Genomic DNA, 13,207 nt, shown 5'->3' with positions numbered 1-13,207 from the left:
GACCACCCCTCCCTCCCGCCTGCCGGCCTCAGCCCGGGACTGCCCTGGCCCCGTGGGGTGCCGGCACAGGTCAGGGTTCTGGCCCCGGTCGCCCCACCTTAGTGAAGCCAGCAGGCTGTGTCGCAGGGTCCCGGAGGCTGGGGTCCGAGAGCCAGGTGTGGGCCGGCTGGTTCCTCCGAGGCCTCAGTCCTGCGTGTAGACGGACGTGTTCTCTGTGCCCTCACGTGGCTGTCCCTCTGTCTCCGTGGCCTCATCTCTTCTGAGGATGTAGTCATATTAGTGAGGGCCACCCCATGACGTCACTTTACCTTGATCAAATCTTTCAAGACTATCTCCAAATAAAGTCACATCCTAGGTACTGGGGTTCAGACTTCAACAGGTGATTTTGGGGGGACACAGTCACCGTAGCAGCTGGCACTGGTCATCAGGCTGCACTGCGGTGTCGGTCCTGAGAGCCCCAGCAAGACTGGCTCATGGGAGGGGGAGGGGGTGACGCAGCCGCCCGTGGGCCCCTCCTCTGCCCGGGAGCAGCCTTACCCAGCAGCCGAGGGTCCTGCGAGGCCTTGAAGGGTGTTACACAGATGTCACCTCAGGGCGGGCCTCGGGTTCCCTCTGACACCCCCACGGGAGCGGCCTGGGAGGGGAGAGGTGGGTTCACGGCTGGGCGGCCTCAGTTTCCTTCAGGAGAGAGAAGAGCAAACCCGTGGCTCTCAGCGGCAGTGACAGGCTGGTCCGGCTGGGAGCGCTGCTGACACCTAGTGGGCAAGGCCGGTGCGGCTGGACGCCCGCCAGGCAGCCGGGCAGCGCCCGCAGAGCCCACCAGAGGGGAGGTGGCCCCAGGGTGAGGAGCCGGGTTGTTCATGATCATTCATGTCGGCTTCGTGGGTCCATACACATGGGACAGTCCAAAAGCGATCATGTGTGACATTCCAGAGAAAACGTCAATTAAATGAGAACTCGCGTTCACTTGGAAGCAGTCGGATAGTGAAGACTGTGGGCCTCTTCTCCTCCCTGCTGGGCGTTCGAGGGGGGTTGGCTGCAGCGCCCCGCAGTCCTGTCCCCGGGCGTGCCCTGGCTGGAGAGCCTGCTGGTGGCCAGCAGCCACATGCTCAAGGAGGTGCTGGACAGCCCCTTCGTGGACCCGCTCAAGAGCCTGCGGCTCCCGCGGGAGCTGAACCCCAACAAGAAGTACAGCTGGATGCAGAAGAAGGAGGAGCGGGTGAGGTTCTGGGCCCACGCTTCCTGCCCGGGGCCTGTGGGGTGGGGCTGAGATGGTCCCCAGAGACGCCACCGTGGGGCATGGCTGGCTTTGGAGGTGGAGGGGCCGATCCAGGTCCAGCTTCCACCACTGCCTCCTGTGCGGTCCTGGGCAAGCTGTTTACTTCTGGGCCTCGGCTCACCTGTTGGGCGTGTCCCCTGGCGGCAGCCTGACGGGCTGGGAAGGGGGGGCCTGGCTGTGCCCCTCACTCCCTGGGGGCCTTGGGTGGTGGCTTGGGTCTCTGAGCTCCACCTGTGGCGGGTGCTGTGGTGGCCGCACTGCCTGAGCTGTTGTTACGGGTCAGTTGGCCTTGACGCAGCCGTCAAAGCTGGTCTTCCGGTCTCTGTCGTGCAGATGAGGTGTCTGTTTTGCCCAAGGCCACGGTCAGAAGGGGCAGAAGTGGGTCTGAGCTGGGCGCCTGGTCTTGGCCATGAAGCCTCGCCGCCCCCTTGTCTGAGCAGGCGGCGGGAGCCGGTGGGTGCCGGCGTCCTCACCCCCCCTCTCTCCCCAGATGTTCGCCATGAAGTCCTCCCTGGAGCACATGGACGCCATGGAGCTGGACTTCCGCATGCGGCTGGCCGAGGTGCAGCGGCAGTACAAGGAGAAGCAGCGCGAGCTGGTGAAGCTGCAGCGGCGCCGCGAGTCCGAGTGAGTGCCCGCCCCTGCCCCGCCCTGGGGCTAGCGTGGCGCTCAGTAGGTCCGCGGTGTAGGCCGAGGTGTGTGTGGACCCGAGTGACGTGGGCGCATCGTCTAGCCAAGCGTGTGATTCTCTTTAAGGGACAGGCTCGAGGAACCCCATAGAAGCTTGGCACGCAGAGGCCCTGGCAGGCCACGGAAACGGACCCACGCCCTGAGCGCCCTGTCGCCCCCCCGCAAGAGAGGGAAGAGCCGCAACAGTAGCGGAAAGTAAGGCTGGCCCCTCGGTGGGTCGGGGACTGGCACAGAGCCCGGAGGGAGGCGCGCGGGCCCGCGCAGGGCCTGCGTCAGGGCGCGGGGACCGCGAGTCCCTTGGGCTCTGGCCCCCGGGTTTGCTAGGTCTCAGGGAGCAGAGGGTGAGCCAGGGGAGCGGCGGGGCGGACAGGCAGACTCGCCCGCCGGCAGCCCCTGGTCAGCAGCGGCAGTGACCCAGCGAGAGGTTTCCGCGCCGGCGCCCCAGTGTTTCTTTCACACTTGGTCCTGCCACGCCCGCTTCCTCCGTGGCTCGTGACCAACTCCCGCTCTTGTCCTGCCCCTCCCCGTGGAGGGCCCTGAGCCCAGTCCTGGGGTGCGCTCCAGCTGGTGCGGTCACTCGGTTCTCGGGTTCTCTTCGTGCGGGCGGTGTCATTCCCGCCCTCCTGGGTGACCCGCGCCACCTCCTTCGTGCACGCTGGGCACAAGCTCTGTGAGCGGCAGCGGGAGTTTGTGTGGCCCCTGGGGGCGTGTTGAAGGCGGGCCAGACCCAGAGCTTTTCCTGCGTGCCGGGCGGGGTAGGAAGGATGCTGTGGTCTCCCCGGGGCCGGAGCAGCAGGAGCTGAAGGAGGCCCATTCGGGGAAGAGGTGGTGTGCGCCTCAGCCCGAGACTTCAGTGCAGGCGACGCTAGGTGGCCGGGGCTTGGCCTGAGGGAGCAGAGGGCCGCGGGATGCCTTCATTGGGGGGGGGGGGGTCTGCTACAGGTCTTCTCAGGAGGAGGCAGCCCCAAGGGCCACAGGGATTGCACTGCTCTCTCCTGGATGTTCATGCCTGAGGGATGGAGAGGGAGAAACGCCCATCAGCCACTCGGGAGGGAGAGCAGCTCCTGGGGAGGAGAGCGGGTGGGCGGCGGCAACACAACACGCACCCTGCGGGGTAGGAGCGTGGCCTGGGGGGTCGCGCTTCCTGCTTCTGAGCCCCAGCTCCAACCGTCGCTGTGCCCTTGGCCAGGTGTTGGCTTTTTCAGGCCTCAGACTCTCTATAAAAAATAGTATATTGCCCTGGCCAGTGTGGCTTAGTGGGTAGGGCGTCAGACTGCGGACCGAAGGGTCCTGAGTTCGATTCTGGTCAAGGGCACGTATCTTGGTTGCAGGCTCCTCCCCAGCCCGGGCCCTGGTCTGGGCTCATGCAGGAGGCAACCAGTGGATGTGTTCCTCTCACATCGATGTTTCTGTCTTTCCCTCTCTCTTCCACTCTCTCTAAAAGATCAATGGAAAAACACCCTCGGGTGAGGATTAGCAACAACAACAACAAAATAGCACATGGAATAAAGCATTGTCCTGTGGCTAAAATACAAAGCGCTAACGTGGGAGGAGACAGTAGCACCAGGAAACAATTAGCTGCTCTTACTGTTCTTACTGGTGAGGGGTTAGCTTAGAGCAGCCACGAGAAGTCCTCGACAGGACACGGCCGACCGCGTGCTCGCCCCCAAGGGTGCAGAGACCCACCAGGGGCTGCCTTCATGTCAGCTCTTGACTTTGGTCGCCCTCCCCGGCTGGCGGATTTCCTTGGCATGTCTGGTCCTTGCTCTTGGCACATTTTGGTTCAAGAGGCATCTGGCCATGCAGAGCTGTGTGTGTGAGCGTGTGTGCAGGGACATGGGAGAGAAAGGCCAGCAGAGGGTACTGCCTGGGAGTTTTTCTTCGTTCCCATTCACAAACATCCCAGAGTCCCAGTCCCATGGTTTCACAGGATCCGTCTCCCCAGACTGGTCACTGTGTCCGTCACCATCCGGAGCCCACCCTTGGGGCCATGAGGGCGGACCCCAGCCCTGGGTGCTGCCCGACAGGGTGCTGACCGGCGGTGCCTCTGGTTGCAGGCTGAGCAGCAAGCCCCTGCTGACATCGGATGCCTACGAGCTGGGAGCCGGCATGAGGAAGAGACACAAGGGGCCTGAGGAGGAACACGACGCCCTCGTGGGAACGGGGAAAGTGATGGGGCGGAGCCAGCCTTGGGACGAGCACGAAGCCCCGTCGGACTTCATGAGTCAGGTGAGTAGCCCGTCGCCCACCTCAGGCAGCCCTCCTGCTGCCGAGAAACTAGGAATGGTTGTTATGGGGTGGGGCCACAACATGAGTAACAAAGAAACAGAATTTCCGGAGGATGAGGCCCGGAAATCAGGATTTTAAAAAGGTTCCCAGGTGATTCTAATGTGCAGCCAAGGTTGAGAACCACTGCCTTAGTGTCTCCAATCTGCCTTCTTATCCAGAGAAAATTATGGCCCAGAGACCGACCAAAGTCACGCAGCCTCGGGCAGAGCTGAGACTGAAAGTCGCCTCCCCTGCCGAGAGGCGAGACTGCGAGTTTTTAACCAGAGAGCGAGATGACGCTGTTGAACAGTGTAATTGTTTAATGAGCGGCCTCACCGTTCTGTAGTTCCAAGAAACAAGGGCTTGATGCCGTTGTAATGTCCTCGGTGAACTCTCCGAGCTAATGGGTTGAGAGCCAACTCCTGATTTTCCTTCTTTCTGCAGAGCGTTGAAATCATCCCCTTAGAGCCCAGGCCTCAGTCCTCAGTACCCGGTCACCCTCCTGTGAAGCCCTGGGAGGGCTGTCTGGTTACCGGGCCCTCAGAGGGAAGTGCTCTGGCCGGAGTGCGGGGGGAGGGAAGAGAGCCCGTTAGCACGCCAGCACCTGCCTTAGACTCTCACATTGCGAAGGGCACTTTAGTTGTCTAAACGATGCTTATCCCAACTTTTTTCTCCTTATGAGATGTTACCCGATGAAAGAAAATCGAGATAAAATATTCAGATGAGGGGAATGAATGGAAACTGCCCATTTCCCTTCAACCACAGATGACTACAGCTGATGAGAGGGGAAGCAGGAGCTTAATCTCTAATCTCGGCTCCAGGCACCCAGGCACGCTCCGGGCATTTTCTTGGCAGCTGCGGCCCTTGGAGTTGGATGGGCCGGCGGCGTAGGCCTCTGCGCCAGCCGCTTTAGGTGGCTGAGATAAGCAGATCAGCCGGGCTGTGATCTGGGTGTTCGATCTTGGTTCCCGCCCCCCTCCCTCAATCCAGCTGGCTCCTCCGGCTCGTTGGCAGCGCTGTTTCTCCGAGTGCTTCCCTGGGAGGCGCCAGAGCGGGAACGCCGGAGCCCGTGACCCTTGTCCCTGGCTGTTGGCTCGGTGCTCCGTGTGCCTCATCTCGGTTCCTCTTCAGAGCAACCTGGTGGGTGCCCGTCCGCACTATCCCCATTTCACAGAGTAGGAGAGTCGAGGCTGAGAGGAGCGAAGCAGTTTGTCAGAAACCACAGAGGCAGAGAGGGTGCGTCCGTGCTTGTCCACGGAGACCCACTGGGGTCCAGTGTCTTAACCCAGGACGTCCCCCTCCCCTCTCCAGCTGAAGATCAAGAAGAAGAAGATGGCCAGCGACCAGGAGCAGCTGGCAAGCAAGCTGGACAAGGCCCTCTCCCTCACCAAGCAGGACAAGCTGAAGTCCCCCTTCAAGTTCTCAGACAGCTGTGGGGGGAAGCCCAAGCCGGGCGCGGGCTGCGGCCGGTACTTGACGCCGTATGACAGCCTGCTGGGCAAGGACAGGAGGGCGCTGGCCAAAGGCCTCGGCCTGTCTCTCAAAGCCGCCAGAGAAGGTAAACACAAACGGGCCGCCAAAGCCAGGAAGATGGAGGTGGGCTTCAAGGCCCGCGGCCAGCCCAAGTCGGCCCCCTCCCCGTTCGCCTCGGAAGCGAGCAGCTACTCCTACAGTAAGTAGCGGGTGCCGGCCGCCTCCGGGCCGCCGCTTCGCTCCTCTCCTCTGTCTGTCTGTCTGTCTGGGGTTCTCCGAGGTCTTCTGCCTCTGCACTGGCGCCAGGCCGGAAGTGGGTCCCCCTGAAGCGGAAGTGCCTGCAGTGGCTGCGGCCCTATTGGGCGGCCACCAGTGATTGGTGGTGGGGGCGGAAGTCCGCCTCCACTGGCGCTGGCCTTCCGGAAAGCCGTGAAGGCGGAGGCCTTGCGCCACAGAGTTTCCGGCTGCCCTGCCTAGAGCGGCCGCCCATGACCATAGAGAGGATCCCGCCTCCCCGGCCAGCAGGCGGCTCCCAGCCGAGGGTTGGTGCTACCGTCTAATGGGCGCTCACCAGGCCGGGAGCGGATGAAGGGCTGTGCGGGCGGCATTTCACATTGTCCTGGTGACGGCCTTCCAGGCGGCCGGCCGCCCTGTTGCCCCTGAAGATAGATGCTGAGGCCGGCGAGGTCGGCTGCGCTGGGTGCGGGAGTCGGGCCAAGATCAGGCCCAGGACGGTCGCTGCTTGGTGCCGATGGCGGCTGAGCCCGGGAGCACCTGGGAGCTCGGGGCAGTCACGGGTCCGCCCGGCGCCTCTCCCGGCCTGTGGCGCCCGCTCCAAGGCCTGGCGTGTAACCGGTGTCGGTGTTGGTGGGCGGGGTACCTGGTGCCCAGGATGGATGGGCACTGGGCGTGGCGGCTGCAGGGAAGCACAACGGGGCTCCTGGCGCCTGCGCCCGTGGGGGTGGCTGTGCAGGTCCCGGCTGTGGGCGGTGGAGGCTGTTTCACTGGTGACCACTTGGGTCTGCGCCTGGGCTTCTGATGGGCTCTTCCTGGGTCCGCGGGGCGATGGAGTTTCACTGTCCAGCACTGGAACGGGCACCTTTCATGTTACAAGCAAGTGAGTTTTCTCGGGCCAAGAAAGGACAGTTGGGTCGGACCTCGCGGGGCTGTGGCGAGCTGGAGGGAGTCAGGCTGGTGAGGAGCGGGCATGCGCCTTGCAGGTGGAGCACTGCTGCTTTTGGGCTCGGTGACCCGGGTCTAGTGGGTCTTCAGGGCTGGGTCTCAGGTGGGCGTGAGGCAGGCAGGTCGTCTGCCCCGGGTGCTGAGGCTGAGCCCGCGTGTGCCTCCTCGGCTCGCAGATGTGATCTGGCCGAGCTGCCCAGGCCCCGGCGATTTCAGAGACTCATAGCCCCGAAGGAGGATGGAAGCCTTTAACCCCGCCGTCTGCCCCGGGTGCTGAGGCTGAGCCCGCGTGTGCCCCCTCGGCTCGCAGATGTGATCTGACCGCGCTGCCCAGGCCCCGGCCGCTTTCAGAGACTCAGGATGGAAGCCTTTAACCCCGTGCCCGCCCCGGCTGGGTCTGGAACGAAGAAGGGTCAGGAGGCTTGCTGCTCCTTGAATCTTTCCGGGCAGAGGCTGCTGGACGTGCCAGGCTGGTCGCCTGGAGAGTCCCTCCTCCCCCACTCCCACTGGACGTGGTGCAGTTAGAGGCCAGGGCTGAGCTTGGCCCCTGAGCCCTGGGGCCAGTCTGAGCCGCTGAGCCCGCGGAGCAGCTGTGTGCACGTGCACAAGCCGCGTTCAGGTTGCCAGTCTGACTCGGTTGCGTCTTCGCTGTCCGGGTGAGGGAGGTGGGCTAGCATTGCCAGCCGCTGAGCCCGCGGAGCAGCTGTGTGCACGTGCACAGGCCGCGTTCAGGTTGCCGGTCTGACTCGGTTGCGTCTTCGCTGTCCAGTGAGGGAGATGGGCTAGCATTGCCAGGGAGGCCAGAGGCCCGTCGCGGGCGAGGTGGTGCAGGCGTGCAGCTGGCGGTGGCGAGCGCTCCTCTGCTTTCTGCATGGGCCCTTCCGCCGGCCTGGGTGAAGGAGAGCGAGTCACGGAGGCCAGGGGTGCTCTGGCGAGCTGTGCTGCCCCCGCAGGAGAGGGGAGGGGAGAGCCCTGCCCTCCTGCCCTGTCACTTCTGGGGGTAGGGTGGGTGGCATGCCTGGTGGGAAGCCAGGTTGGCCATTGTTACCCAGTTTGGGATGGAGCTCACAGAGGGCAGAGCTACGGCCAGGGGCCTGGCGGGGCCTGGCAGGGCTCATCCTTGTCTTTGTCCTTCCCAGAGTTGCGGGCCGACCCGCATTGGGTCTCGGTGGGAGTGGGAGGCGTAGATGTTGGAGGAGTAGCCGGAGGACCGCCCCTCCCCCGGAGCGGTTGCTCTCGGCCTTGCAGCTGGCCGGCAGAGCCGTGCTGTAGCTGTGTTCACTGATGCCCCTGCAGCCGTGCTCCAGGTGGACTTGGCCAGGTTACGGGAGCGGGTTCTGGCTGCAGAGCCCTTTCTTCAGTGAGGTCTTGCTCGACAGCCCATAAGTAACACGGGTCAGAACTGTGCATGTTTGAGGCGGGGCGGAGGCGCCAGAGCTATGCCCACTTGACAGCTCCCTCCCCAAAGCCTGGGGTCCTCCTGAGCTGGAGATCTTGGCCTCGCCCAGTAGTGAGGCCGAGACTGGGGTGCCAGCAGCAGTGGGGGGGGGCGGTGACCGGCTCTCTGGTAGGAAAACAGGAAGCAAGTAGGAGCATCATTTGCCAATGTCTTTGGTGGGACTCTGTGTCTGGCCTGTCTCAAGCCCCCACTGTGACATTGCTGAGCGGCAGTGGGAAGAGGTGTGCACGGCTGAGTGCCCACGCCGGCCCCGCACCCCTGGGAGCTGGCACTTGAGGGGAAGGGGAGCTGTACCTGAGCCCTTCCCCTCCTGGGCCTGCCCCTCCCTGGGCTGGTGCCGTCCTGTGGGATAGCGGGGACCGACGTGATCTCCGTGGCTTGGGAGAGACCTTGCTGAGAGCGGCTCCTCCCGCCCGGGGCCTGGGAGGGCGGTGTGCCCAGGTGACTGTGCTGTGTGCGGTGCCCGCGGCTCCCAGGCGAGAGGTGCCCGCCGCTTGCTCCACGGCCAGTAGGCCTTGGGCCTCTCTGTGCTGCAGCACCAGGGCGCTCACTGCATAACCAGACAGACGCCAGCCCCTCCCCGCCCCCGCCCCTGACTTACCTTATTACAAACTGCCTTGACTGCAGATACGGACTCGGAGGAGGAGGAGGAGTTCCTGAAGGATGAGTGGTCCGCCCAAGGCCCCTCCGGCTCCAAGCTGACATCTTCCCTCCTGTGTGGCATGGTGGCCAAGAGCAGCAAGCCGCCCGGGGGCCCCAAGCTGCCCAAGAGGGGCCTGGCGGCCGCCCGGACTCTGAAGCCCAAGCTGGCGGGCAGGAAGCAGCCGTTCTGTTTGCTGCTGCGGGAGGTCGAGGCCCGCTCCTCCTTCAGCGATTCTTCGGAGGACTCGTTTGACCAAGGTTACTAGCTCCAAACACACACCCCTTCCGTGTTTTATAGCGAGAGTGTGTGAGTGAGAGAGAGAGAGTGAGTGAGCGTGCGTGCGTGAGCGAGCCAGGTGCGGGTGCGAGCGATGGCGCTGCTGGGCGGCCGTCTGGGGTCTTGGCAGCGTAGCCTGCCGTACAGCCTCTGCCGGGTGCATTTGTGCCTGTATCATTGTGATAACCACGGCTGGCTCTTTTTGAGCTTTTATACGGACTGATTTTAGTCTTCACCTTCCTCCACTCCCCCCTCCGCCACCCCATTCTGGCCTCCCTGTCCCCTGGACCGCAGGCCGGGGTGGGGGTCTTGGCAGGGGCCTCCCAGGGACGTTTTGTAAATGGAACTGTCGTGTGGGCGTGTGACTTGATGTTTGTACCTGGATTTTGGTAACACCGAGCTTTATTAAACATATCGAGTTCTTTTTTAACTAAACCCGTGTGCCTTGTCTCTCTTGCTGTGTCCTCACTTAGACCGTTAGGTGCCGCTGCCCCCATTTGTTCCTCCCCTCCCCTCCCCCACCCGGAAGGGGTAGAGACGGAGTAACGCAGTCGCTGCTTTTCCCTATTATTCAAATATCCCTGGGAGCTGCTGGCATGCATTTCATGTTCAGGTTTAAAGTCAACTGCTTTCACCTCCAGCATCATCTTTTTTTTTTTTTAGCTGCTTGTCTGTCTTTTATTTTCCTAAAGCTCAATTCCTCTGCATCAGTGCTTTAAAAATGCCCACAACCCCCTGTTCCCTAACACACATTTCCGCCAGGAGGAGCTGGTAGGCAGTGCAGGGCCAAGATCACCTGCAAGCGAGGGGCAAAGTGTAGCGCTGTGGAGAGAGCATGGCCCGCGAGTCCAGCTCAGCCGGGGCCTCACTTACAAAACAGGGTCAGAGTCACGCCCCCAGGGCAGGCTCCAGTGCGCCTTGGCCTGGGCGAGGGTTTGCTCCGGGTGGATCCGCACAGGGACCCCAGCTCCCGGGTGGCATCCCCTGGGGGGCAGAGCCGAGACCCGATGCCCCCACGGGAGGCCCAGGCATGTCAGCCGCCGGGACAGGACCTGGCTCAGCCCTGGGGTCCGAGTGCTGCCCGATTCCAGCCTCGCGCTCTCACTCCTGGTCCACCTCTCCTCCCACACCTCCCCTCTGGATGGCCCAGGTCCATTTTGGGTGACCAGCAGATGGCACAGCAGGAAGCCAGGCGGCCTTGGGGCGCGCATTCTCCTGGGCAACTTGCCAGCCAGCCTGGTTTCCCGAGGCCGCCTCCATCCTGGCCACGTGGCCCCTCCTGGTTGGTTTGCCACCACCCTCCCCACCTTCCTCCTCCTCTCCCCTGGACTTGGATCCCCAAGCCACCTCCCTTCCACATGCTCCCTTCCACACACTCCCCTGCCCCTTAAAGCCAGGGCACCAGCTTCCAAGCTTTGGGGCTCCCCTGCCTCAGCTCAGACTCCGTAGAGAAGCCGGCAGTCCCCTGGGTCCAGCAAGGGGCCGTTGGCCCCGGGACCTCAGACCAGGACAGATAGGGGAGTGTGGCGGGAGGGGAGGGGCCCACTGCGCAGGGGCCGTAGGTCTCCGCAGGGATATTTGCGTAATAGGGCCTTACTGACACCTGATACTAAACCCCTAATTGGCTTGGCTTTTCTAGTGTGTCTGCTTTCTCCCCCAGCAGCCTGACCATACCTTCACCCTTGACCCCTACCCATGATGCTTTGAATGTCTGTTTTGGTCTCTTGCATTTGCTCTCACGCTGCACTCGGACGCAAAGCGAAGGCTGGGAGTAGGGCAGACGGCGCCGCGGGTCACTGAGCTGGGGTCGAGCCTGGCTCGTTGGTCCGTAGGTAGGCACACCCTCTTCTTCGTGTCCCCCTGCACCTCCCTCTTCGGGGCTGCCCCCATCGGCGATGGCAGCAGCGGGTCGCTTTGGCATTTATCGATCAGGTTTTGGAAACCAAGTCACAGCAGCCAACCCCACATACAGAGCCAGGAGGGGTATTTTTTGTTGGTTTTGTTTTTTAAAATAAAAGTTCCTCTGCATTTCCCTGGGGGCTTTTTCTCCCCGCCCTTGGCAAGGTGTGGACAGCTCCAAGAGGCTTTTTAGACATTATCTTAATTTAGCTACAGATGTCATCTAGGGCTCTGATTGCAAGGTCCCATATCACCCGTTATGAACTTTTCAAAGCAAGCACTCTCCAGGAATTCTCCAGGCTCAGAGGGGAGGCGGGAGGGCCCTGGGAGGCCACGGGACCTGTGGCCCCCAGTTGTGACGGGCGCACCCCTTCCTTTGGCTTTTGCCTTTCGAACACTCCTCCAGCTCAGGGTGCCGGGACCGGGCTGCGCTGGCTCTCTGGGGTCTGATGCGGACGCTCCGACATCCAGAAACCAGAGCCAGCCCTCCCCGCCGGACCCTGCGGTGGAGACGCCCGGGGGCAGCGGGTTCTGGAGCCTCCACACCTGAGCAGCCGCAGAAGGGCAGGCTGGCCCCTGTCCGTCCCCGAGTCCCCAGCCAGCCAGCCCCCACCGCCACCCCAGGGGACCTGATGTGGGGGACCCAGGCGCTGCCGAAAGTCTGCCTACACTTAGCCTGCTTTGCCGCTGTGGCCCGCTGGGGCGGAGACAGAACGTGACGTCCACACTGTGAATGGACCGCAAGTGTGCACTGCCTGCCTGCCGCCCGCCTGCCCGCTGCCTCCATCCGCTTCATCCATCGCTCGCGAGCCCGCCTCCTGCTCACCCTAACACACTCCCGCTCTCTGCCTCCTTCCTCTCACTCCCTTTCAGATTCCTTAAGCTCATCACCCCTTCCCGCACCCAGGGGTCACTCAGCAGAAACGGGGCTCCCTCCGATCAGTGGGTGGACAGAAAGCCTCCACCTTATCGGCACCCCAGGGCACCCACATTCGGCTACTGGTTGCACTCAAGCCAGCAGGCGGCCTGGGGCGCTGGCAGGAGAACATGGAGTTGGCCCAGCCCAGACTGTCCCCGCCCCAGACACCATCTCCCACCCCAGCCTCGCCTGGCCCGAGGCCCCCAGGGACCCTCAGGCTCCCAGAGCTCTGAGCAGGTGAGCGCCCTGGGGTAGGTCCCTCGGGGCTCCTGGGCATGGCATCTGCCCCCCACCTGCCCTTGGTTAGCCTGGGAAGGTCAGCGCAAGCTTGTATCTCCAGACCGAGTCTTGGTGGAGGTTCCTGGGTGGGAGCGTGCCCCGCCCCTGCCCCTCGGCCCGCCTGCCTCTGTCCCAATGGCCTGGGAGGCAGGGCCTGGTCCTGGGAGAGGTCACCAACCGGTGGTCCACAGACCACTGGTGGTCCGTGAGGTCCGAAAGGTTGGCGACCGCTGGCACATCCAGGCACCAGCTGGAGACACAGGCACTTCTCTAGCGTTTTCCCTCTACACTGGGAGGCAGGACCGCCAGCCAGCCCCGGGTTCGAGGCCTCGCTGCCTGAGCACTTGAGCCCCTGGGCCCCTGTCTCCCGGTGCAGAGCAGTTTTTTTGCCCCTTCCCCACCCCCCGTGGCCCAGAGGCCTGGCCGGCGCGTGGCCTCCGCAGTGGTGGGCGTTTCCACAGGACAGGCTGGCTCTGCATGTCTAATTCTCTTGGTGCCTGCACCGTGCCTGTGCCTACAGATGTGCGGTCCTGCTCGGACCCTCCCTGACTGGGGTGGCTGGGGGGTCACCCTGTCCCGCAGATGAGGAAGTAGGGCTCTGGGTGGCAGGTGGCCCAGAGTGGGGGTGGCACTGGGGGCCAGCTTCGGACCCCAGAGCTGCTCAGGGCTTCAACCGGGGGTGTCCCCTCCCCGCAAGAAGGGACCAAACTCCACCTCCTCCTGCCGCCAGCCCCCAGGCCTCCAGCTGCCAAAACTGCCAGGTGCCTGTGCCTGGAAACCCAGCCTGAGCCCCCCGGGCCCCCCCCCCCCCCCCACCCCCCCCCCCCCCCCCCCCCCCCT

General features: G+C 63.5%; 1 protein-coding gene across 1 annotated transcript in view; it reads left to right on the top strand.

The window, feature by feature from the left end:
- The first annotated feature begins 1,057 nt into the window (after window positions 1-1,057).
- Window positions 1,058-13,207, top strand: part of TNRC18 (trinucleotide repeat containing 18) — a 27,510-nt gene continuing 15,360 nt past the window's right edge. The window contains exons 1-6 of the mRNA XM_014550000.1: window positions 1,058-1,219; window positions 1,770-1,906; window positions 2,036-2,164; window positions 4,027-4,198; window positions 5,549-5,909; window positions 8,979-9,199. Of these exons, the coding sequence (XP_014405486.1) occupies window positions 1,106-1,219; window positions 1,770-1,906; window positions 2,036-2,164; window positions 4,027-4,198; window positions 5,549-5,909; window positions 8,979-9,199 (1,134 nt within the window). The 5' untranslated portion in view covers window positions 1,058-1,105. The remainder of the gene's footprint in view (window positions 1,220-1,769; window positions 1,907-2,035; window positions 2,165-4,026; window positions 4,199-5,548; window positions 5,910-8,978; window positions 9,200-13,207) is intronic.

Source organism: Myotis brandtii, unplaced genomic scaffold (genome assembly GCF_000412655.1).
Source record: "Myotis brandtii unplaced genomic scaffold, ASM41265v1 scaffold579, whole genome shotgun sequence".
Lineage (NCBI taxonomy): Eukaryota > Metazoa > Chordata > Mammalia > Chiroptera > Vespertilionidae > Myotis > Myotis brandtii.
Note: the sequence above shows the minus strand (reverse complement) of the source record. Positions and strands in the feature narration are given on the sequence as shown.